At 40.9% G+C, this 26,631-nt stretch overlaps 1 protein-coding gene across 1 annotated transcript; it reads right to left on the bottom strand.

The window, feature by feature from the left end:
• Positions 1 to 2,734: 2,734 nt before the first annotated feature.
• On the bottom strand, positions 2,735 to 10,918 carry LOC145433974 (solute carrier family 2, facilitated glucose transporter member 5-like). The gene is made up of 5 exons (XM_080311234.1): positions 8,565 to 10,918; positions 8,372 to 8,496; positions 5,833 to 6,097; positions 3,938 to 4,267; positions 2,735 to 3,515 (listed from the first exon to the last, which is right to left on the bottom strand). The coding sequence occupies exons 1-5, from the start codon at positions 8,697 to 8,699 to the stop codon at positions 2,877 to 2,879; spliced, it is 1,494 nt and encodes a 497-aa protein (XP_080167360.1). The 5' UTR covers positions 8,700 to 10,918; the 3' UTR covers positions 2,735 to 2,876.
• Positions 10,919 to 26,631: the final 15,713 nt, after the last annotated feature.

Raw genomic sequence — 26,631 nt, forward strand, 5'->3', positions numbered from 1 at the left:
TGACTCGAGCCAAGTCGATTCATTTTTAATTCACCACCGAGCCAAGTCTGAGTACAAGTCAGCGAGCAAAGGGTCGAGTCCAAGTCAAGGTGTTATGACTTGAGTTCGAGTCCAAGTCATTGACTGCTCAGTTTCGAGTTAAAGTCTTGTTAAAACCACTTTTTATAACTCTGTTTGGTGAAATCGAATGGTTCGCATTTAAAATATATTAATTTTCCTAATTTTAACAGTTTTGGCCGCATTTTCAAGTACCAGTACCAATAGGCGAAATACCAACCGTGTGGTTACTTTACTATTCTTCGAAATTACAATTAAATGTCGGTCTTGGCCGTCTGAGACAGCCGAGTCATGACTGGAGTCAGTGCAACCCTGGAAATTGAATCGAATTATTGCTGAGGAGGAGGACTCTGCTGAAATTATTGATGACATAAGTGAACCCGAATACGTACAAAACAGACAACGAACGATGATTATCCATTTTAAACACGTCTGAACTCTGAATCAAATTAAGTTTTGTTTTAAATGCAACCGAATGTGGTGATGGAGTTCCTTTTCACCACTCTAGGGCAGGGGTATCAAACTCAACTTTCGTCGCGGACCGGATTCATACCTTCAGATCGCGCGCTGGCCGCACCAGGCGAATTAGTCCAAAATATTACCGCAAAATTCATGCCCGTGTTTCTTTCGCGAATGCTTTATTCTCAAGCCTGTGCGCGTGCTGGTATAGTAATATTACATGATATTGCCGATCTTTGGGGTTGTGTTGCAATAACACCTTTATTCGCAAACAATTGAATTGGCTAAGTACAATGATTGGCGGGTTGAGAACAGTTACAAACCGCTAAAATAGTGGGAGGTCTAACGATGATATAAGTTGGCATGTTTCTATGATCCTCTTCATTTAAAGTCGTAAGCTTGCGTTAGACCTGGGTATGCGTTATGAGGAATACAATTTAACTACAAACGCGGGCGTTGGAATTCGGCTAATCAGTATTAAATCGCGATTCGGATTTATGTCGATGTCGATTTGCGTTTTAGTTTCTGTGAAGAACATTTGTTGTGAATGAGTTGGATAATACAAGAAATTTTCCACTCTGCCAATAATTTCTTCGTGGGCCGGATGAAATCGTCTGGCGGTCGGATGCGGGTCGTATGTTCGACACCCCTGCATTAGGGTGTTGTATGCTGATTGGTTTCTGATTACGTTCACATCGTGACTATTCATTTAATTCTGTACTAGTTGGGCGTGGCATTTTCGCTGTAGGCTACTGTACAATGTACATGTTTTAACTCTGTTTCATTGTCATGTTGTATTCAAATGCAGTAGCTTACTTATATGTTAATAAAAGCCTAAGAACAGATCGTACTGACGTCTATCAAAGGCTACAGCATCCTATATAACAGAGGTCTCAAACTCAAATGTGCTCGCGGGCCAGTTTTCCAGTTTTGACGACACCGCGGGCCGCAGCATTTACAGTGGTATTTGGCGGCAATGAATTGTCCTATTGAAAGTGATCCAGCAGACTGACAGTAAACACACATCGTCAAAATGTGATTTACTCTTGTATCAGTTTAGGCCTGGAACGAAAAGAATCTTCACGTTCATAACTATTTGAATAGAATTGTTATTGTACTTGATATATATTAATTATAAGATATAGACATCATATGGGCGGACAAATGTATGATGCAATCAAAAAGCTATCGGGTTATAATTTTGCAGCTACTATGAATATTTTAAATTTAACAGATTGATAATAGAGACTGATCTGATATCAAAACATTTTTAGGTTGAGTATTGTAATTCCAATCCAGGATTCGGGTATACTTCTGATAAGTAGGCTATTGATCTCAATGCCAAATATCAAATATAGGAGGAGTAAAAAATATAAATATAATTTCAATATAATAATGAATGTGTCCTAGTGATTGAAATGTCGGAACGCCGAACGGCCCATTGTTGTTACATTGTTGGAGCGTACCACTACGGTACTCAGTACCTTTAAGTGGCCCTAATAACGTGGTTTAGCGACCAAAGATGTAACTAACAGATTGCCAATGTCTGCCATGACTACTTGCTTAGTTAGCGAAATACCAAGCTGCTACCTTCTGATCTATTACTATCCCACTGATACGCGATTAGTACGTTGCGTCCGTGGTTCTAACAAATTCACGGCATTCCGAGTCCACTCGAGTCATGTTCATTTTGCCATCGAGTTAGCCCGAGTCCGAGTAATTCTAAGAAAGGTCGCGTCCAAGTCCAACTCCCAAATTTCAGTGACGAATCGTCTAAGGGTCAGGTTTTTTCATCATGAATTGGAAATGTGGCGAAATAGTGAATCTTCCAGTGCATGGTAGCGTTTGCAATTGATGTGATACTGAAGTTTGATGAATAGTGTCAGGCTTTTGGAGCAATTTAAGAGGGAATTTTCACTTTATAACCAGAAAAGATATATGTAACACTTATATACTGTCAAATTATTAAAAATCTAAAATGTCGTCGCGGGCCGCACAAAATGCTCTGGCGGGCTGCGTGTTTGAGACCTCTGCTATATAACATTGCTTTACGCCCAGCAATGTCCTTAGTCTCGAGCCACCCATGGGAAGGAATATAAACTTATTTCATCTCAGCTTTGAACCTTACGATCGCCCGATCATTCTGCGTAAATATGATCGTCTGAATCAGGACTACGTAGCTCTTTTTGGTCAGTCAGTAGTCATGCCGATGAGTCGATCAAGAAGACAACAACATAATTTATTCACGACTGCTTCTATTATTACGATGCAAAGCGTGTCCAAAAAGCATCGCGAATATTGTGGGTGGGCGAAGTGGCCGTCTATCTATAGACAATATTATGTATTTGTTGGAACATCTGCTATATATCCCCGAGGTCAGATCTTTCACTTTCCCTGTGTTTAAAGCGCTTACTGATGGCAAAAACTTCGGATACGTGAAGAGAAGACTTTCTGCGGATAGACAGCTGAATCTGCTGGTTGGTTCGGCGATGGGTTTCCGGGATGAAAAATATCCCAAACGGAATATACGCAAAGCATATTACCACAAACGGAACATAGGCATACGCACCAAAAGAAGCGAACGAATAAGGAAAAACTGTTGAAGTAATCGCACCAATTATCCAAAACATACTGTTAGAGAAGAATACCACAGTAGGACGAGTAGACGATGTGGTAAGCTCCGTAATTAAACTGTGCAAAGTTAGAATTGGTCCGACCACCATGCCAAACATCATTACAACAATGCCGGCGATTGCAAGGTTGCTCATCCAAGGTGCAGTTACTTGCAGGGCATTCGCAATTGTGAAACTGAGTACTCCGGCACTTGCTATTACAATACCAAGGACAAAGACGCGCTTAGTACCATGTCTTTTTTCGAGGAGGTAGAATATCGGGAAGGCAATGATAATTTGACCGTTGAGGGCCATAGTGACAAAGGTGACATACGCTGAATTCACCCCGGCCGTCAGAAGCATCGCGTTTGAGTACATGGCAATTGCCTGAAATGAATGGTGATATAGAAAAGTTATAGCGAAATAAATAAATAAACTATACTCGATGGAAAAATCAAACGGTACCGAATCCAAACACTTTCAATAAATATGATCCGCTCCATAACGTCATTTCATTAATTCGAGCAAGCTAGCGCGGTCAGAGAGAGTCAAGACTAGAGGTATGGGATGCAATGGTTGTTGACTGTGCACTGTAGGCCTACGGTATACAGGCTAAACGATATAGCTGGATAGATAGATTGTTAAATATTTGATATAAGCTTAGACCTCGGCTGAGGTGCAACAATTCTGGTGAAAATGGCAACATTGACGTAAAACCAGTTAAGATGGGTATCAAAAATGTCATTGAATTTCCGAGTTCGACCTCAAGAAGAATGTAACACAACACAAATACACTGACATCATGTTACCTGAGTCCCTCCCAATTGCATAGCATTCATAGCCAGAGCAGCTACCAGAAACTGATATCGTAAATCGGGTGCTTGAAGTATAGAAAATATGGATATGGATTCTCGTCGGGATTCATCTAGTAGCTCTTGCTTTAGGATAGCGCATTCCGCTGCCACGTCCGCATCAAACGTTCGAAGCTGCTTCAGGAGGTTCTCGGCCCCCGAGTCATCCTTACGCCGTAGAAGAAATACAGGAGTCTCGGGAATCCAGCGGTACGCGATTATATACGGTATCGAAGAAATGCCAGGTAGACTTAACAGCCAGACCCAAAGTCCTGGCTGACCGAGAGCCTAAAAGGCAAGTTGCAATTGATATCTCAATCAATATTGACCGTACGTAAGTCTACAACTACATTCGTCATTTTCATGACAGCATCATACATATAAGCCAGGCCACGACCAGGTAACCATATTGAGAGGGAAAGACGGAATGGACCCTATATTATCTTCAGGCCAGCATCGTATAAATAGGCTAGACCAGTGGTTCCCAACCTTTTTCGACTCATCGCCCCCCTTATCAATCTCGACACAAATCCCCACCCACCACCCCATATTTACGTATCCGAAAAAAGAACATATATTATAATCGGGAAATATATTAACCTAACTCTGATCGCTGGTGAATTTACTAAACGGCCATTTTTCCGAGGTGGTAGGTGCTCGGAAAACCGGTTCCCGCGTCTACTTTCTGTCGAGTTGACCTTTGACGCAGATAAGGAACCGTGGCTTACCTCCATTATCGCTCCCATTCTGTTTTGAAAATTATAATTTCCTATTCATACTTTCTTTTCTTGCAATTATCTCTCAACTATACATTTTATTGGCCAAACTCCGCAGTCACGTTGCTATCTTTTACATTACGATATAAATGGAAGAGCCGCATTCACCATTGTTTGCCCGGAAATGATCGTTAACTACGCTACCGTGACTAATTATGATCAAGTTCAATGTTGCTCACAATGTTTTACCATTGGTTGATGACCAATTGACCATGCCACCATAGTGTCATGTATGGTGTCGACACAAGCAAATCTCACGCCTCAGTGAAATTGTATCACGTCACAATTTCCATTTGGCTACAGGCAATTTGACGGTCATTTTTGACCGGCTTGCCGAGCATTAAATTTGGTAAAACGGATATCAATCGAAAGCTGACTTTGCACTGATTACGAAAATATAAATTTATTCCTCTCGTGGCCCTGGAACTCCCACAATCAGCCTCGAATTTTCCATTGTTATGGAGATTGGCATTGGGACGCAACAATGCTGTCTAGCGAAACGAGAGAGTAGCTCAAGAGAAAAAGAGTCAGACAGCATTGTTGCGTCCCAATGCCAATTTCCTCAACAATGAAATATTCGAGGCTGATTGTGGGGGTTCCATGCAGGGACGCGATCGGAATAAAATTTATATTTTCGTAATCAGTGCAGAGTCAGCTTTCGATTAATATCCGTTTTACCAAATTTAATGCTCGGCAAGTCGGTCAAAAATGACCGTCAAATTGCCTGTAGTCAAATGGAAATTGTGACGTGTACAATTTCACTGAGGCGTGAGATTTGCTTGTGTCGACACCATATAGGACACTATGGTTGCGGATAAAACGTTAATGTGAACTCGATTCGAGAGTTCATTTGGAACGTTCTACCGCTATATTGCCACATACCCGTAAAATTTACAAACGTTAAGTAAATGATAAGGAAAGAAACAACATGCATATTGTCAATGCGTGATAGAAGGCATCAATTTATGATCACGTTGAACCTCTCTAGCAGAACGGCTAAACGGAAGTGAAATCATTAAAGAGCCGCAATCAAAGGCTCAAAGAGCCGCATGAGGCTCGCGGGTGCAGTTTGCCTACCTCACTGTGGCCAAGACCAGCACCGAGGACTGCACTAATTGCGATGCAAACTTGAAAAGGAGACTGGAAGAATCCCAATCTTGATCTGACAGAAGTCTCCGCGACAATCACCATCGACAGGGCGAACCCCAGTCCCCTCGCAACACCAGTCATAAACCGCCCTACGATGAGTGACTCGTACGATGCCGCGAAATACGCCACCGGTGCACTGACAATCACGGCGGTGATGTTTACGACGTGCGTAATAACCATTGAGTTCTTCGGGCTGAAAAGAATTGGAAGATTAAACTTATATCAGTGGTTCTTTTTAACGGGGTTCACATGAACCCGAGGAGTTCGCTGAGCCAATTCCAGGGGTTGCCGTGGAAAGCGGATCTTTCGGTCGTTGAACTTTACAGACTCATCTCATAGCATCTGTAACACCGGAAACAACCGTCAACGTCAACGTTTCGAGTTCAGAACGGATTTGATGGGCATGGGCACAACACAGTGGAGCTTATCGCCTTTTTAGGCCTCGCGCTCCACGACACAAATTTCATAATGTTCATGGGGCTTTTTTGTAACTCGGGAACGTCTTTCAACCTCTCTCGCAGTCGCAGTCGCTCTCATTCTCATGCCTCACGATCGTGGTCGTTGCTGCCAACTTGTAGCTCGGCTCACCTACGTGTGGGCTTTCCAATGCATTGAGGTCGCAGTGAGATCGACGACGAGGAAATTGGCGGGTATTGACCAGGGTTGTAACCAAGTCACTAGGCTCCGAGTCACAAATCAATCTCACTTTTATAGTTTTGATTCGAGTCAATTCGAGTCATTTTCAATTCACCACCGAGTCAAATCCGAGTCCAAGTCAGCGATCAGATGGGTCAAGTACAAGTCATGGTATTATGACCCAGGTCCAAGTCATTGTGTTGACTGCTCAGTTTCCAGTTAAAGTCTTGCTAAACCCACTTTTTATAAATCTGTTTAGTGATATTGAATGTTTCGCATTTACAATATACTAATTTTTAGCACTTCTAGCAGTTTATGGTGGCATTCTCAAGTGTCAGTACCAATAGACGAAATCCCGATAGTGTGGCTACTTCACTATTCTTCGAAATTACAATGAAATGTCGGTATTGGTTGCAGGAGTCTCGAGTCATATAACTTGGTTCGAGTCATGCGCGATGACTCGAGTCGAAGTCGAGTCAATTCACAGATAGACTCGACTCGAGTCGAGTCAATTCCGTATTTTGAGAATATGACTCGCGTCAAGTCGAGTCGTCAGAAAATCGTGACTCAAGTCGGACTCGAGTCGAGTCATGACTCGAGTCATTACAACCCTGGTATTGACCGATCGATATGATGGCGGACTTTATGGGATAGATTAAGGGTTTCATTCAAAACAAATGGATGTTTAAAACACTTTGATTAAAACAGTGTTTTAAACAAAGGCCTTTTAAAAAAAATTGTGTATTTTTTAAGTTGTAAAATCATGCCATAATTGTGTAAATACTTTCCAAAAATATGTCGTATGAGCCTACGGACAATTACCACCCGATATAGCCGACGTATATACGATATGGGATGGTTGGAACCCTCAAAATAGTCGATTCAACAGCTATAGTACGTAGATATTTCGTCAAAGGAGCAATATTTAACCTATATTTTCAATTTTCAATTATCAATGTCAATCCACTATGCCGTCACAATTGAATATTCGTGACGCCAATGCTTCAAAAATGTTTTACACAAGGGTCTTGTTTTAGACATGTTTGTTTTAAATTGATTTTTGTTTCAAATGCAACCCTAGATAGAACCCTCTGTCAGAATACGGTCACAATGCGCGGAAACCGGTGGCGAGTATAGTGTAGTGTTACGTCCCACCGCTTCAACACCAATAGTAAACGGAGGACTTCAGAATCTCTTCTCAAGTGTTGGGGGTTTATCTAGGCTCCTCCTTGCCATCCAATCCGCATAAGCGGTGTCATACTAAAAGACTAGAACGAAATTGGGCCGTGCTATCAGTAAAGGCATCTCGGGAATCATAATTAGGAATATCGGCCTGTTTTTTTTTCATTGTTTTTGTTTTTAGTATTCGTGGTGATTCGGTTACTGTGGTTATAAACAGTAGGCCGATATGTTCCTTATTATTTCTCTCGAGACGTGGAAACGGGGGGCATCGTCACGACAATAATTCGTACTTGTTCTAGTCTCGACTCTGTGTCAACTTTCTAGAACCGAGTCGTGAGTCGCAGTCAGACTCGCGAATTTTAATGGTATCAGATGAGTCTGAGTCGCAATGTATAATACATACAGAGTCCTGAATCGCAGTGATAGTCGCGATTTGAAACCTTGCGAGAGTCAACAGTGGGGGCTACACGCTCCTTCTGTGAACACAGCCCACTGCTGGCATGGTCTATTATTTAGTAGGGCCTCTCTACGACGTTCGCGATTTCGAAATTGAAAGACAAAATAATAAGTAATACCCTTTGAAAAATATGACGTCACTACTCTAGTCAGTGTAATTGTCCATGTTGTATTTTGCATATATCGTTTTTACCTGAGCTTTCGAAGAAGTGAAGAAACTGATAAAGCACCGACCACGCATCCCCAGACAAGAGCCGATTGAGCCAGAGTGAGATACAACATCGTGTTCGATTCTGACGGCAGTGAACCATATCGGCTCTGTAACAATAATTTAGAACTTGGGTTTCACTCCGTCCATATATCCACCACAATAAATTAATATTCACCTGATGGCTTTCGATTATGAAGGATTCAATAGCAGGAGCAGCTGAGTTTAAAGAGAGCAGGCTTAAACCTTGTATGAACGCTGTCGGTAGCTGGGTAATGAGGAGCACGAAAATACAATATCGTGAGTTCCCCATGAAATTTATAATCACTGTTGGTTAAATTGTATATTAAATGAACACACAGATTGCATAGCACACTTGAACAGGTTTCTCATTCCACAAACGACTAGCATATGTTGCTGCTATAATGGGCTTACCATATTTTGGAAATCTAAAAAGAGAGCACTTTTTCAGAAATTTGAGACTTGCAAAACCGGAGAAGAATTCTTACCGCTCATAGAGCTCAAAATACCGCTTTTCTCTACACATTGCTAGGTGGATGACTAAAAAAAAGTCATCTTTTCGCTCAGAGCTAAAATCCCCGTTTTTCACTCCGAAATACCCGCCGGAGCGTAACTTCTGTTCTACTTTACGGCATATCACTCGCAATTTGCTCTAAATCTGACCTAAATTTTCAAAAAATAGGACAAAATCTCAAAAAAGAGGACAAAAGAGCGTCCTCCAAGGACACTTTCAAAAAAGTCAAAAAAGAGGACGTATGGTAACCCTATGCTATAAATAATAAGACAAGCGCCTTTTGAGAGTCGGTAATGTGCGGCAAGCAAGGCATTGTCCTATTGGGTTGGTTATGGTGCCAAGTGAGCAAGTTTAGACGAATATTAATTGCTAGCTCTTCAAGTAACCGATTTATCGGTTCACCGATATCTCGAGTGGATAATAAGCCTCAGTAATTATCAACATTGGCCGACCGTCGGCGATCGTTGGTATTATCGCCAATAGTAGATATCGCCATATCTTATGTAGATCGACTATATGAATAAATGAATTTAATTGTTTTCCTGGAATTCAGTTGCAACCTCTGCGAATCGCATGACCAAGTTGCGGTTGGAATGTAGAGCTCGACTACAGCATATGCGGTATTCATGATTTCATGGGAGACTGAATGCTAACAGCGTCCGTTACGGTTAGATGACTTATAGGTATTAGGCAATCGATTCCAGAGTTTGGTAACAGCTCGAATGGAAGATATGGTATCGGATAAATAACGTGATAGTAGTTGCGTTTCAAATTCCGGGCTTCTAAAATCACAAGGTTCACTCAGGACCGACGATAAGTCATTACGGGCGTACTGATGAAAGTATGACTGCACGTGGCGTTTTGGTGACACGAATGCGACAGCGTGTATCCGCATTGCGATAATGTAATCTAACTCGCGCGCATTGACGGGAAGTCATTAGTGGCAATCGTGTTGTTGTCAAGTAATTTTCAGTTAAGTAGATTAGAGCTTGCGGATCGCGAAGGTTTCAACCGACCAACTGGGCCGAGGTGGATGCCAGTTTACATCGGGCCAGTTACATCGGGCACTCTAGGCCGAGGTGGATGTCAGTCTAAAAAGGAACGCAACTGATCGTTCGGCATCCTCATATCTGTTCATTATACATCGCATTGTGTCTTATCGCATTGTACAGTTTGTCTGTCTTATTCAGATGAAAATATAATCTGGCGATTATTATTATTATTATCACACACACGATAATAAATAAATGGATATTTTGTTCGGAAATGTTATAAAGGATCACTATTCTATGCAGGAGATGAGGCTCTCCCCGTACATCAAACAACACAATAATTCAAAGGGATGACTATAGTAACCCTATTATATAACTTAGGGTAATTCTCATATTCATGACATGACAATTAATCGCGATTCATCGGCGCCAAATGAATTGGTGCACTAATGCCAGTGGTGTCTATGTATTTGTACTCGCATCCATACCGGATAACGAGTGTGGAAATCTTATATTCGAAATTCGTAATATGTTATCGGTATATGGCTATATGCTCGCCCCAACTTTTTATGAATTGTGGAAAAGGTGGCTAGCCGCTATTGGCTGACACACCAGTTGTCGAACCGCAACTTTATGTGGAGCTTCTTCGAAAAGAGACAACTGTCTGTCATTGACAGCATGTAACTCCTTCCCCGGATAACTTCCTTCATCATCATTTATTAAAAAAAATTTCTAATCAATACACCACAATTGTGATAAAATGAAAAGATATGAGTGTGCTGAAACGACTAGGAGTAGTCTTTTAATCAGACACTCACCTTGGCCTACATCATGTAAATAAGAAGACATATACACTGGATAAAAGAAAGGATAACAAAATAGTAATCGTAAATGAATGCTGCAGTGTTGCATGTGTCATACACCCACAAAGCCTGATGCTCAATAAACTGAACTGAATAATAGTCGTGTTTTCTAGAAAAATTACAAACTGACTAACCTATATTTTTGCTCGGTTATTTTATAAACTTTCATTGTGAAATACCCAGCTCATATAACCGTCCTATTTCCGATTTGGCGTGATTAGCGCTACGCATAATTCGCGTGCACGGTAGCGTTACGGTATGAAGGAATGAAATTGCGTAGTCATTGTACTATGTTATTATGCAACCGATTAAAACAATAGTGCAGGGAGGATATGAGTTGGATTGTACGGCATCAAAATATATGTAATATGTGACTCTTTCTGGGAATGACGTCGGCTAATTTAGGCTATGGCTGTCAGTTTCAAGTTACCAAATACATTCTGTTTAGTGCCGTAGGATTTCAATTTTCAAAACTACTAGCACAATAGAGTCACAGATGAGTGCACATCTGAGTTGCTGAGAGTGCTGCTCACATTCAATGTAGGCGCCGTAAACACGGTATGAACCAGTGACTAGGGATGGTGTGAACGCGAGGTTCACGTTCGTGTTCTGTGTGTGAACCTCGGAAATTTAGAGGTTCGCGTTCACAACAGAACCTTGGTAGGTTCTGCACTGTGAACCTTTTGGTAAATTGTAATTTTCACTCCATTATAAGATCTCTGGCCCAAATTTATTGCATTTCAACTGCGGGCTACTCCATGCATGGTGCTGGCAGCATAAAAAATCAGCACTAAACGAGCATGCACCATGCACCTCGACAACCTTAAAAGTTTTACTTGCTTTGTTGCAAAAATTTTCTCGGAATATCCAGCTTTCCGTTTGTGAATATTTAGTGACTCTCTGCTGTGAGCCTGACCCGCAATCGATATACGTAGTCAAGTCAGCGAATGATGCTTAGTCAACCAATCAATGACATTGATATCGTCTTCTGATGTAATAAATCCAGGGATATCCATGTAATAAATCGAACGGTCGTACTGGGTCAATCTTGACTTCATATCTTTACTGTATCATTAAAACCAAATCCGTGCTATTAAGGTGCGTGCTACTGCTGCATAACTTGTTGTTTGTGGTATCGGTAGCGAGTATAGAAACCCGTTAAGGCGTAAGCTTATATTCCTTAGTAAGTCCTCGTCGAAATTGTTGGCAAAGCGACGGAATGTACTGATTTTATGCAATTATTATATCCTTTGATTACAGCGGTTGATACATTTAGCGACGTTTAAAACGCCGATATGTACTTCAGCATTGTGGCATTATGTGGGCCGAATCTTCGCTAGGTATCATGTACATTAATATAGGGCATATTAGGCTATCGCTTCATTGAAAGAAAGGGTTGGAATTAGCAATATGACGTCACGTGACGTCACGAGGTTCACGTTCGTGTTCACACAGAACCTTTCAAAAAGGTTCGCGTTCACACGAACCTGAACCTTCCAGAGGTTCACACCATCCCTACCAGTGACATGCGGTCAGGAGAGGCAAGTTAGGCAGTACCTCACCTCAGCAGCACCTCACCAGAGAGAAGGGGTATTCGTTTTCGCCTGCACCATCGAGATGCTTTTGAGGACGTAAGGTCATCTAGTCAGCACCCCCGTTTTTTTTTCTCCTCCATGCTATCCGTGGATGCTGAGCGCCTAGCAGGATAGCTGCGGATACCAGTTTTCGAGTCTTTGGTCTGACCCAGCCGGGGATCGTGATTACTAGTCTTCCGCCGTTCCATGGTCGCTGGCACGCCCACTCTACAGTAGCTGCTTGCAAACGCATTTAGACAAATCTTAAGGACTTTCTTATGAGCTTATCGCAGGCTCATTGACGTTTTTTTTTATCAATAATCAATAGAATGACACATGGATACGCAGCATTTGTAAGATTTTCGAAATTATGACAACCCCAATCCAGGGTTGTAACCAAGTCACATGGTTCCGAGTCACGAGTCAATCATACTTTTGTGGTTTTGACTCGAGTCGAGTCGAGTCATTTTCAATTCATCACAGACTCGAGTCCGAGTCCAAGTCACCGTTTAAAGGGTCAAGTCCGAGTCATGGTGTTATGACTCGAGTCGAGTCCAAGTCACAGTATTGAAGTCATGTTCAACTCATGTTTTCAATCCTGCTTGGGTAATATCGAATTCCTTGTTTGCGAAACATGCTCATTTTGTCCCTATCAGAGTCTTGCCACGTGTTTATTTAGGCAGATAACGGACAGGTCCTGGCCTCATTTACCGATGCTAAAGATAACTTTACTAATCTTAGAACTTAAAATCAAATATCTCTCTTGTCAGTCTGATACATCACCAATACAAGCATTCAGTTTTTATTATGAACACATCGACGATAGTTCACGAATAGCTGATAGAGAACCAACGAAATCACGTCTACATACTATCTGATAGAGAACCAACAAATTCACGTCAAGATATTAGTTGATAGAGAATCAATAGATGCATGTTTATGTAGGGGTATTTACAACAGGCCAGCATGCTGTAAAAGCGTGCATGCAACTATGTGCATTGTGCACTGTGCAGTGACAACAGAACAGATACCCTTTGATTATACTAAAGGTTTTCCCAATTGCATTACAGACTACATCGCAGATACAGCATTGGAGAAATAATTGTACAATGGGGCTGTTCAAAAACATTTTTTCAAATTTTTCGGCTACTTCTTAAAATTGCTAGATTGCCTAAAAAATCAAATTTGGCTCAATTCCAACGAGTAGAAAGCAATGCTATGAAAGAAAATTTTAGACTAATTACAAATAGAGATTTTCGAATTTTACCGGCTATCTCATGATATTGTTACATTGTGTAAAAATATGATTCCTAGCAAATTTGACTCAATTCCAACTAGAAAAAGTGAAGTTATTAGAGTAGAATGTTTTGGATGTGAAAAATAGTCGGCTTACTACTATGTAATTATATTATATGAAATAATTTCTCACTAAAATACTCCATTTATTTTCAAATCCAAAATATTCTCCTCTCACATCATTGATTCCACTTTTTTCAAATTAAGCCAGATTCAGTGTTCCTTTTATGCAACATCACAATTTTATCAAGTAACCACCCAGTAAAATAAAAAAGAAGTTATTTTAGAACAGCCATATTGTACAAACATCACACAACATTAGCCATTCATTATTACTCACGTGCACAATGCACATACCTAACAAAACGTCAAATGGACGAGGGGCATTGTGTGTTTTCACAGACAGCAGATCAAATTAATGAGTTACACCTCAAAAATACTAATCTAAATATGTTAAAGCGGCATGGCCGTAGAATGAATCCACATCTACTGAATACACGCTCCACTGGTGCACTAGATGCAGGAATTGACAAGCATTTTTGAAACACACTGAGGAGCATTTAATACTCATTCTTTCTAGTCGCCCAAAAATGCAAAGAATCATCGCCTTCAAATCTACACATGAGCTTATCAGTCTCTTCACCATCTGAGTCATTTCATTGGCTCTAATTGAACTTTGATTCAATTGTTTGCTTGTATAATTGAAAAGTCTTGAGTACTTTAATTGCGGAGGATCTATTACCTCTTCATCACGGGACGATTTTGTACAATGCATTGCTACTATATATCATTTTCTGTTGTTTTTACGGCGGCATATCTGATATCAGACAAGTGCAACGAAAGAAGTGGTGACAAATAGCGATGTCGGCAGAATTCGTCGGATGCGTTGATCTAGCCATTATGATTCTCAAATTTCTTCATCTTCAAGTCATATAAAATAAGCCGAGTCAATGACTTGGGTCGAGTCATGCGTTATGACTCGAGTACAAGTCTAGTCAATCCAAATATTGACTCGAGTCGAGTCGAGTCATTTTCCCATTTCAAGAAAATGACTCGAGTCAAGTCGAGTCATAAAAAAATCGTGACTCGAGTCTGACTCGAGTCGAGTCATGACTCGAGTCATTACAACCCTGCCCCAATCTAGGGTTACCATATTTTCGTGACCTAAATTCCGGACATTCTTTAGCGCATGCTTGCGGGCTTGAAATGAGGTATGAACACATGTGACGTCACACTAGCAATGCTTTGCCTATCGATTGAGTGCAGGAGTGGATTTTTTAACATAGATCGTGAATTAACTAGGCTATTGCGCCATCTCTATAACTTGAGCTCTGGTGATTGCTCAGATCGATTTTCTCATTTGGTTTGCAAAAGACTTTTTCGTGGACCGGATGAAATTGTCTGAACTGCCGACCGTGTGCTTGACAGCCCTGTTATACTGCTAGGTCAGTACAGATACGTGATTGTGTGTTGTAGGGCCGAAACAACACTTTTAAGTCAACTCCCTCTAAAAAACACTGGTCTGGGGGGCATCATAGAGGGATCGATGCAGCGTCTGCTATATACGTCTGATTTCTATGTCCTGTCCGTCTTGTTAAATCTTTTGAATGAATTCTGTCTATAAAATTCGTTCTCCATATTTCCCTATAAAAGTTTTATCCTCTCTCAGCCCGCGTGAACAAGGTTAGCGACAGAGCTGGTGGGGGTGATGATTTCGAAAATACAAGGAATGTAATTATGCATCGGCCCAGGCCGTGTTATTTTTGGCATATGCCAAAACAGTTATTTTTGGCATTTTTCGATTTTTATTTTTGGCAGTTTTGGCATCGTCCTCTAAATAGATAGTTTCAGCCTCGAATTAGTCACAAAAACGGTTTATTTGGGCAAGTTTGTCAAAAGACACCACAACATGTGCAGCATCCACGTATAATCAGCAGTGTTGGGATCAAGTCACTACCTTCGAGTCACGAGTCATTTCGAGTCATTGCACATTTTGACTCGAGTCAAGTCAAGTCAATCGATTTTCGAAGGTGACTCGAGTCAAGTCAAGTCACTCGATTTTTGGAGGTGACTCGAGTCAAGTCGAGTCAAGTCAAGTCAAGTCACGAGTCAAGTCACTATTCAAGTCTTTTCGAAGTATGCTTACGTCATTGCATTTTGCTAGTTGTCTGAAATACAGATTGAGCGGTAATTGATTCTAAACCTATGAACGAATATAAAGTTAAATATAAACGCAAGAAGGCGCTTTATCGCTCATATATACGTAGAAATGCTAAAATATAAGTAAGTTATTGCATAGCCTCGGATTATAGTCACCAGTTAAAATAGAGAATAGAGAAACGAATCGATAAGATGCAATACATTACCCATTTACAAATTGATATGATACAATTCCAGCCTGCATTAATGGTTGAGGACTATATAAACTATATTGGAATTCAATTTCAATAATACAAGGATTGATTAAGTAAAGAACGGAGAACAGAATAGACATTTTGCGATTAAATTACTTTATTGTACTAGTTTACGACCGCGTAAGCTGTAAGCTTAGATAAGTTCGTTTTGTTTGCGATCAATTTATATTGTGAGAGAACAATGGAGGCTCAGTAAAACGCACGATCACGATCATTGAATGATTGGTCGCTCTCACGGGTTACACCAGCGTTTCGAGTACAATCCGAACATATACAAGATAAAATGATTTTTATCGACATCGATTGCTTGATGACTCGAAATTGACTCGGGAATTTTGCTCCGAGTCACGAGTCAATCCACATTTCTGATACGCCGAGTCAAGTCAAGTCAAGTCATTTTAGCAAAATGACTCGAGTCAAGTCAAGTCATACCAAAAAGGTGACTCGAGTCATCCCAACACTGATAATCAGTGCCAACAAACAATAAGAAGAAAAAACCTAACGATTTCATAGGTTAATAATATTAAGCGAAACCACAAAATGTGCAGTATCCATCGGAATCGGTGCCAATAAGCAAAAACAAGGAAAGAAAAGCCAAACAAACACGCTCAACAGCTGATTGTTACAGCTGTTGAATAGACTTAACAGTGCTGTAACAGTGCTGTAACAGTGCTTCCAGCAGGGATAGAGAGAGAGAGAGAGTCTATATTTTCATTGAACCAAAATACATAACAAACGGCAGTGATGGTGGTACAGAAAATATGCGTGCACAGTATTCGGTATTAGATAGGAATGATCGATAAGACCGTGAGGGTCATCTAGTCTGATCACACCAGCATCAAACAGGTACACTTGACTCTGAACAGTCTGGCTGTAAAGAAATGTTTAGTTAAAGGAAAATAGAAAAAAAATTAAACAATGGTGGCAAATGATCAATGAAGCAATGTCTGGGCGAGGTAGGGCAACAGTGTTAGTGTAACGACAAGAGGTGATCAAGTAGGGCTTTTTTGAATCTATTATAGGGCAATTCACGGATATGTGGTGGTAATGCATTCCAGATGATAGGTCCCGAGTAGTCGATAGATCTCTTAGTTAGGTTGCTATTGGGTGGGGTTAAGTAGATATTTCCTTTAGACGAGGATCTCGTGTAATGGGAATGGACATGTTTAGCAGGTATGAAAAAGTCATCAAACACAGGAGGCAGACTATTGGAAAAATATTTGTGAACAACTTTTGATACTTCGAGGCGATATAGTTCATCAACTCGCAAAATTCGATGCTTACGGTAGTAAGGCGATAAATTGGTATATCTAGATCTAGATATCTAGATATCTAGATCTAGATATCCCTGGCTTCCTGACTCAGGTCAGCTAAGTTTCTCCTAAATTCGTTTCTCGCCCAGCGAATCTGGGAAATATCGGCGTCAACAGTAGTCGTTGAGGGAAAGAATGTTGCCAGTCATCCACAAAAGGTTTTCATAGCTTCAAAATCTTTGGAGGGCCGAACCGGCTTCCATGCAACATGAAAAGAGATCACTTCGCCAGTGCCATCGATCTCATCGCGGAAACAATTTTCTTCCCGATCCTTTTCCAGGAGTTTCCTGTGTTGTCTCTCAACACATTTTATTTAGTAGCCCGACTATCATTTCTCCTTCAGTCTACCGATATATTTTGAGAGGACTTTTGTCACTTCAGGGGGCTTTATTATTATCAACTCGCATGGAAGAGTCCTGGGAAGGTTAGCTTGTTTAAGAACGTTGACGCAACAAGACTGTCTGGCATCTGCAGCTCATAAATAGCCAGACAGTTTGTTGCGTCACAATGTTCAACTCGATCACAATGCAAAAATCGTGGTTGATTTTGGGGGTTCCATGAGCAGAATATAATTTATATTTTAATAATCAGTACTGCGGCAGCTTCTCATTGATACCCGTTTTATCAAATTTAGCGCTCGACAAGCCGGTCAAAAATGGTCGTAAAATTGCCTTTGGACAATGGAAAGTATGACGTACACCAAATGCAGTCAGCCGTCCAATCTCGATGAGCCCACACCATTTAGGACACCATGCATTCACCCGTAATGGGTGAGCTGGACCCAGATTAAGAAACCTGCCTTTCACAAACGCTCTTCTCGCTTGTAACGCGGTCCTGTTAACACAATACCATGAATGAAATACACTATTTGGCAGGCCGTGTTATTTTTGGCATATGCCAAAAATTGCTTATTTTTGGCATTTTCAAATTTTTATTTTTGGCAGTTTTGGCATGAATGCCAAAAATAACACGGCCTGTGCATCGCTAAGTCAATTTCATATCACACAGATAAGATAAGATATCGGCCGAAATGCCGGAGTGCGCCAGCAGGTTGCACATACGGTGGTTTCCAACCGTTTACGGTCGCGACTACATTTCCAATTTGAAAATGTTCCGTTAGAGTTTGGTAAGCTGGTTACTAAAAAAACACCACTTTTGCCCAGACTTACTCACTGCCTATGCTGGAAGTTGATTAAGTTCAATATCACCGCGATGCCCAAACAAATGCATACGACCCATAGTTTAAAAACCACTATATTTTAGTAAAGCATCGAAAAGGCTTTACCGACACAAGGAATATACAGTTCTCTTACTATTGCGATTACAATTAGTCTTATTACAGTAAATGACGGTTATTTTACTACTACTTTTGTTGTAGTTTTTGCGAGGACAGGGATAGACTACCTATATTAAAATCAATGTCTGTGACACTAAATCGCGCGCGGCGCCATGAAAAGTTTCAAGTTGCATGAATCTACCACAACATGAAATATTGTTTATGCTAATTTAAAGAAAAATTTTGATCTCCCTTCAAGTCTTCAAAATTCCGGACATTTAAGCATACTTTAGCATTTCCTCCCGGACGCAGTTTTAAACAGTGCAATTCCGGACATGTCCGGGAAATTCGGGACGTATGGCAACCCTACCCTAATGTCCATCAATTTGACGTTTTGCGACATGGGTGGGGCAAAACGCCACCATTGGCTTTTTACCCCGTTATACCCTACTAAATAACGAATACAGTTTTTTACTTCACATTGTCGGGTGGTTGACTAAAACAAAAATGTCAACTTTCCCCGCTCAGCTCCCGTAATACCCACCGGAGCGTCACTTCGGTACTGCTTCGCGGCATCTCAGTCGGATTTTGCTATTAATATGGCCAAAATTCTCACAAAAATGACAAAAGGGCGTCCTCCGAGGGCACTTTCAAAAAAGTCAAAAAAGAGGGCAAATCCTCTTAAAAGAGGACGTATGATAACTCTACACAGTAACCGATAAATATTTAATCCCTGTACAGACCTATATGTGCTTCTCCGCCTCATCGCGATGTACCAGATCTTTGGAAAACAAATTTCATCCAGAAATACCAACTTAGTATCTTTATTATCCTATCGGACAGTCAAAGTGCCCTTACAGCCATTGTCACCGGCTCTACTAATAACAAACTAATATGTGATATTATTCAGTTGTGCGTGGATCTCGACAGAAAAGGAGTGGAGACAAATTTGATATGGATCCCTGGCCTCATGGGAGTTGGACAAAATGAAACGGCTGACGAACTAGCAAGAGCGGCTGCTTCCACGGAACACGCAGATGACATTGGAGAACCGGTCGAACTGTCTGTTCCAAAAGTGAAAACGCTCATAGCATCCATATGCCGCGAGAAATGGATTGAAGACTTCAACTCGTCACATGACGGGTAGGCACATCTCAAAATACACGCACCCATCACAGAAATTCCTGCGCCGCTGAATTTCTCACGAAGGCACTCCTCGATTATCCTGAGGTTGAAATCGGGACATTGTCGGCTGAATTCACATTTTTATCGTATAAAGTGCCACGAAGATGGCCTGTGCCACACGTGCATGGCCGAAGAGACCGTCGAACACTTTCTGATTGTGTGCCCAGTATATGCTTCTCAGAGACAATATTTGAAGAGTGCGGCTAGACGGAACCATGTCGACATGACAGTACGGGCCCTATTATCCGGTCCATATACAATTCAGACTGTTATTGAATTCGTATTAGCCACCCGATTAATCTAATTTTTGCGATTATAATATTTTCGACGAGGTCTGGTGCACAAGATCTTAGTAGTTAAACACCATTAACCCCACATACATCAACAACAACCAACTTTATGATAAGTCAAAAAACAAAGTGGGAAGTTCTTAAAATGTATCTTGTTTATTCAGAGGGATAGCCTATATTCGCCAGCTGAATCGCAATTTTGATAGAAATGGCGTTCCCCGAGTAGACATCCTTGATGAACCCATAAACCGCTATACTCAATCCATATTTACTGGACTTTAGGGTTAAGGGGCGTTTTACCCCACGGGTGGGGTAGGCGTTTTGGCACTTCTTCGGTACTCCCCACACACCAAGAAGTGATCTCTATGAACCAATAATTGTTTCCCATGAATACGTGAAAATTAATAAACGTCAAAATAAATTGTTTTTTCGCATTGGGATTTGGGTTGTGGTGGGGAGACAGATATTAGGGACGGGGTGGGAGATATTAGGGTTAAGGGATGGGAATATTAGGGTCGGATGGGAGGTATTAGGGTGGGTTCGGGTCAAGGTTGAGTTTAGGATATCCTAAGAATAGGGTTGGGCTATCGTAAGATTAGGGTTGGGGAAGGGGATATTGGGTTGGGGGAGTAGTGGGGGTGTTAGGGTTGGAGAGTGGGGATATTAGGGTTGGATATGGGTAAGGGTATCCCAAGATTAGATTTGGGGGTAATGGATATTTGGGTTGAGAATATCGTGTCCCTCAGTGGGAGTCCCTCACCCCAACCCTAATCTTGGGATACCCTAACCACCTCACCATACTCTGAAGCCCCCCCCCCCCAACCCTAATCTTAGGATACCCCAATCCCAACTTTTACCCTAACCCACTCCAACCCGATTTTACCCCCATCCCTAATATCCCCCTTCTAGAACCCAAATATCCCCCCTCCCCTAAGGTCCCTAGTATTCGTCTCTCCAAAGGCAAAACACAATTAGTTTTGACGTTTATAAATTTTGATGTGTTCATGGGAAAAATTTATTGGTTTCATGACGATCACTTCTCGATATGTGGAGAATACCGAAGAAGTGCCGGCGTTTTAGCATCGAGGTCGCCAATGTTTGCGGATCAGCTACCAGGTGGTTATTGTGTAAATTCGCCTTCAGACTGTGGGTTAAATCCAACTACGCGTAGTGAAATCATAGATAGGACCGGAAAACTCTACGTAGCATCCGTTAAATATGACATTTCACTTCGTTGTTAAGCTCTCTTTTGGTAAAAATATGTGTAAAAGTCATAAATTCTCATAAAACGTTACAAATTTTCATTCGGGCGTGGAAATCAATGTGACAGTTTTGTCTGACCATTGGGCGACATTTGCAATGCTGTGACGCATTCAATGCTCGCTTTGTTCTGTCATATTGATGGTGGGCGTCTTACCTAGCCTGGGCGTTTACCCCACTCTACCCCTACGGATACGGACTAAAAATGAAGAAAATTGACCTGGTGTAATTGTCCAATGACCATAGTAGCCGACAATGACCATAGTAGCCGACAAGCACCATGATCAGACATGGGGTGATTACTTCATGAATGTAATCGATTGCGATTACGATTACTTCTGAATCACGCGATTACGATTACGATTACAGCAAAATCAGGGAGTAGTCGATTGCGATTACGATTACATTGGAAAAGTAATCACGATTACTGACCATTACATTTATTTTGATTCTTAGAACTTATCTTTGAACACATATCGGAAGACAATATAGCGATTGCGATGAGAATGCCTCATAAGAGAACTAGTTTCTTTTTAAATGAGAAGTCATTATGCTTGTTACGTCATAATATATCCATTCCTCAACTTCATAGCTGACGATTTCTCGCACCAAACGATTTGCACTCTAGCCAGGGCCTTAACTGTAGGGTTCCCATACGTACTCTTTTTGGAGAATATTGGTTAAATATAGGGCAAAATTCGACTGAGATACAGTAAATCAGCATTAAAGTTACGCTCCGACAGCTGTTTCGGGAGGTGAATCGGAGAATTGACTTATTTTTTTTTATTCAACCAACGGACAATGTGAAAAAACTGTATTTCGGGAGTTGGCCTGAAAGTTGACCTTTTTATAGTCAACCGACTATAACGAAGTGGTAAAAATTGACCATTTTTCAGGATTTCCTCCGGTATTGCAAGTTTGAAAATTTTGAAAAAGTGTCCTCTTTTCAGATTTCCAAAATATGGTAACCCTAGTTAACTGCCGCACCTCAAACCTCCAATTGGGTGGAGAGCGAACTCGAAGGGGACACAAAAATATTTCATAAATTATACAGTATTTTCGATAGATTTAATTAACTTCAAATTTTTCTTCATAATTTAATGTTGCTAGATCTCTTGATTTTGAAATGCATACCTCTGTCCCCTCAAGAAAAAAATAAGCATAATTTATAAAGATAGGCATTTCAGTGCCGGCCTTTACAGCGACACGAAACTCCAAGACATATGGAGTTTCGCCTAATCTGTCACGCTGGCTAGGCGCGACGATTAGTCCTGTTCTCCTAATCTGAGCCCCACGATAGGAATGGCACTTCGCGCACCCACGGACGGAAATGATGCGGCCGTGAAGAAATGACAATTTGTGTGAATGTGTGTGCATCTCACGAATAGTTTTTCTTTGGACTTAGCCCGCCCGCCAGAAGTTTGATTGATCATACTATCGGGGGCCCAAAACCAACGTTTATGGACGAAGTTCTGTTACGGTCCTGATTCTAGCTACAAGTCACGCTAACATGGTGTATGAGCGGGTGGCTATGGGGTCAGATACAAATGTGTACATGTAGTATGGCGAATGGCGAAATAACGATTGGTGCACGTTTCGAGTAGAACCATATATGAGAATAAGATAAACTGAACATCGACGCCTTCCTACAATCCACTAAATACAGATAAGCTGCAAACAGCAAAGAACGGCTCGATTATGATTTATATCAGCAGTCGTTGTTTTTAATGCTTCGATGCGGAAATCATAATGTGTCATTTTACGAATACGAGATTTCAAACGTTTGTCTGGTGTTCGCCAAGCAGCAATGGTCAAACTGCGTTTAGCTAAACATAACCAAACATCAATAGTCAATACACGCGATGTATTTGAAACAGGGCATCATGGTGATTATTATCTTGCTGCAAGGTACTGGCGTCTGGAGTGTATTGATGACCTGATACACGATATGGCAGGTGTTCTTACTACCACACTACTTTTATCTACATGTGAATCAAATTTCTATTTACTATGTGTGGATAATTCGTTACGCAATGCCATAGCTAATACTTGTGACGTAATAAGGAGCAGTGGCGTTTGAAAATCCGACGTTTCTGCTATCAATAACCTGTTATGATATGGTACTCTTCATTGTTCACGAATGTTTAGTTCATGCCATGTTCCTTGTACTAATTAACAGTAATCGTTCTTTCACAAAGAAATCGATTAGATATGGGAAGTAGTCGATTACGATTACGATTACTTCGGATTTTTTTCGAATGTAATCGATTGCGATTACGATTATTTGAAAATGGTGTAATCGCCGTAATCGATTACGATTACTAATCGCGATTACCCCATGTCTGACCATGAGTACCACAAACAACAACGGCAAGCACTGGAACCCATCAAAATCGCCAAGGAATGTGATATTCGGCTTTATTACGTACAGTAGCAGAGAAAAACAATAGCCAGGTGAGGCACAAGAGAATCTGCCTCACTCACTATTCGCTAACAATCGGACAATCGCAGCACAGTGAAACACGCTATCGATTACGGAAATCGGATTATGAATAAATAGTATTTACGGTGACCCATTCTTTATTTATTTATTTTACCGTATTACCGTAAATACTATTTTATTCAAATCCAAATTTTTCGACGGCAATAACTCCGCTTCCACTGGTTGGAATTGAACCAAATTTGGTGAACACCGTTTCTATAGACAACCAAACACTTCCATGGGGTGAACAGAAAATTTTCAAATTTTTTGATATTTATTTTTATACGATATATGGTAGGGTTACCATACACAATTACACCATGCGTCCTCTTTTAACAGGATTTGTCCTCTTTTTTGACTTTTTTGAAAGTGTCCTCGGAGGACGCCCTTTTGTCCTCTTTTTTTGAGATTTTGTCCTCTTTTTTGAAAATTAAGGTCATATTTAGAGCAAAATCCGAGTGATATGCCGTAAATTAGCACAGCAGTGACGCTCAAACGGTATTTTGAGCTCTGAGCGAAAAGATGACCTTTTTTTAGTCAATTCATCGAATTTTGAGAATTCTTCTCCGGTTTTGCAAGTCTCAAATTTCTGAAAAAGTGTCCTCTTTTTAGATTTCCAAAATATGATAAGCCTAATATATGGAAACTTTCTTCTCTTGTAGCAATACGGCTACTGGTTGGAATAGAACAAAATTTGGTGTGTAGGCTTAAACTAGGTAACCTAACAATTTTATCAAGTAGCCAGTACGATTTGAGAAAAAAGTCATTTTTGAAGAGCCCTAATGCCGGACCTGAAGTGTGGAACAGTATCTCGCCGGCTATCCGACACTGACAGTCGTCGAGCATGTCCGCATTCAAGTCGAAATACAAGCAATTTCTACTGAATAAATACTAGTCAGCCCTCACCATTTACCGGACCACGACCTATCGATCTCGCCTTCCGTCGCTTGCCGCCTGATTTTATCGCTTGTCATTTGATCTTCTTTTACTTTCATTCAGTGTGCATGCCTCCTCTTTACGTCGCCTAGGCCCAGGTGGGTGTCTGGTCTCAAAGACTAGTCCTAGTCGTTTATGCATCTTCCAATCTTTTATTGTATTGCAGTCTTGTGATGTTTTAAGTGATGAAATTTTATGAATTTTGAACTTGAATATAGCCGGTTTTCCACAGTCTGTTTTCAACCATTTTAGTTTGAAGTTTGTGAGCAATGTTCCCTCTAGGCTGCGCACGTGCGCAAATGCGCAATGCTGACACCATAGTGTCCTATATGGTGTCAACACAGGCAAATCTCACGCCTCAGTGAAATTGTATCACGTCACAACTTCCATTTGGCTACAGGCAATTTGACGGTTATTTTTGACCGGCTTGCCGAGCATTAAATTTGGTAAATCGGGTATCAATCGGAAGCTGTCTCTGCACTGATTACGAAAATATAAATTTTATTTCGATCGTGGCCCTGGAACTCCCACAATCAGCCTCGATTTTTTCATTGTTATGGAGATTGGCATTGGGACGCAACAATGCTGAACAATGCTGTCTGGCTCTTTTTCTCTCGAGCTACTCTCTCGTTTCGCCAGACAGCATTATTGAAAAATGAACATGCAGACAGTTTTCAATTGCAAGTTAAAGGGGAATGGAATTAGGTATATGTACATTGAGCTAAATACAGCGTGGGTAGCGCGTGGCGGCTACATGGTGTAACAAAATGCACGAGCATTGACAACAGGAAAATGCCTAGTAACTGCGCGAAATTTAGAAATTAGGGTCCTCTATCACAGATTCCTACATATGCTAATTACTACTTTTGCGTACAGAGATCATCACTTCCAAATAGCTTAATACTCCATTTCCTAATTGCTGAATATCATCGATTTCCTAATCGCTGGATTTATCAATTCACAGATTGGCCGTAAATCCAGATTTAATCACTGAATTTTTTAGCCTTTTCATTCACCTTTCATGTAGTCTACCCATAAGATATGTAGTCTGCGGACCCCCGAAGGATTACGGACCCTCATTTTTTAAGAATTCTGCTTTACACACTTGCTGTGTTGCTTCATACAAACTACAGTCAGTTATTTTTGACAATTTATAAAAAACCTTCATAATAAATTCTGTATTTTCAAAAATCCTTATTTTTTGCATTTTCAAAATTTTATTTTGGGCAGTTTTGACATTTGGTTTCCGAAATGCTAAAAATAACACGGCGTGCATATAGCCCAATGTGGATCGTGGATTCAGACATGTGATATACTAGGGTTACCTTACGTCCTCTTTTAAGAGGATTTGTCTTCTTTTTTGACTTTTTTGAAAGTGTCCTCGGGGGACGCCCAAATGTCCTCTTTTTTGAGATTTTGTCCTCTTTTTTGAGAATTTTGGTTAAATATATGGCAAAATCGACTCAGATACAGTAAAGCAGCACTGAAGTAAAGCTCCGGCGGGTATTTCGGGAGCTGGGCCGGAAAGTTGTTTCCAAAATATGGTAACCCTATGATATACAAGATTTTCGATTTTACGTGGCCTCAGCTATAGTTACGCACAAACAATATTCATGGTTTAAAAGTGATATTATGTTGCCGGTCAAGGCCGTTATGACGGCACATTAGTGTCAGCTGCAGTGTAGTCTGCAACGCTGCTACTTATTGGGTAGGCTAGGCTATATCTTGCTGACCGTGTACGCAAGAATTCAGAGTAAATTCCGAGCTGATCGAGGCGCGCGCCGCAGGCCACCGCGTAAAGCCCCTGATTTAGCACTCGTCGTAATAGC

Source organism: Botryllus schlosseri, chromosome 2 (assembly GCF_051294905.1).
Source record: "Botryllus schlosseri isolate E-star chromosome 2, Bs_hap1, whole genome shotgun sequence".
Taxonomy (NCBI): domain Eukaryota; kingdom Metazoa; phylum Chordata; class Ascidiacea; order Stolidobranchia; family Styelidae; genus Botryllus; species Botryllus schlosseri.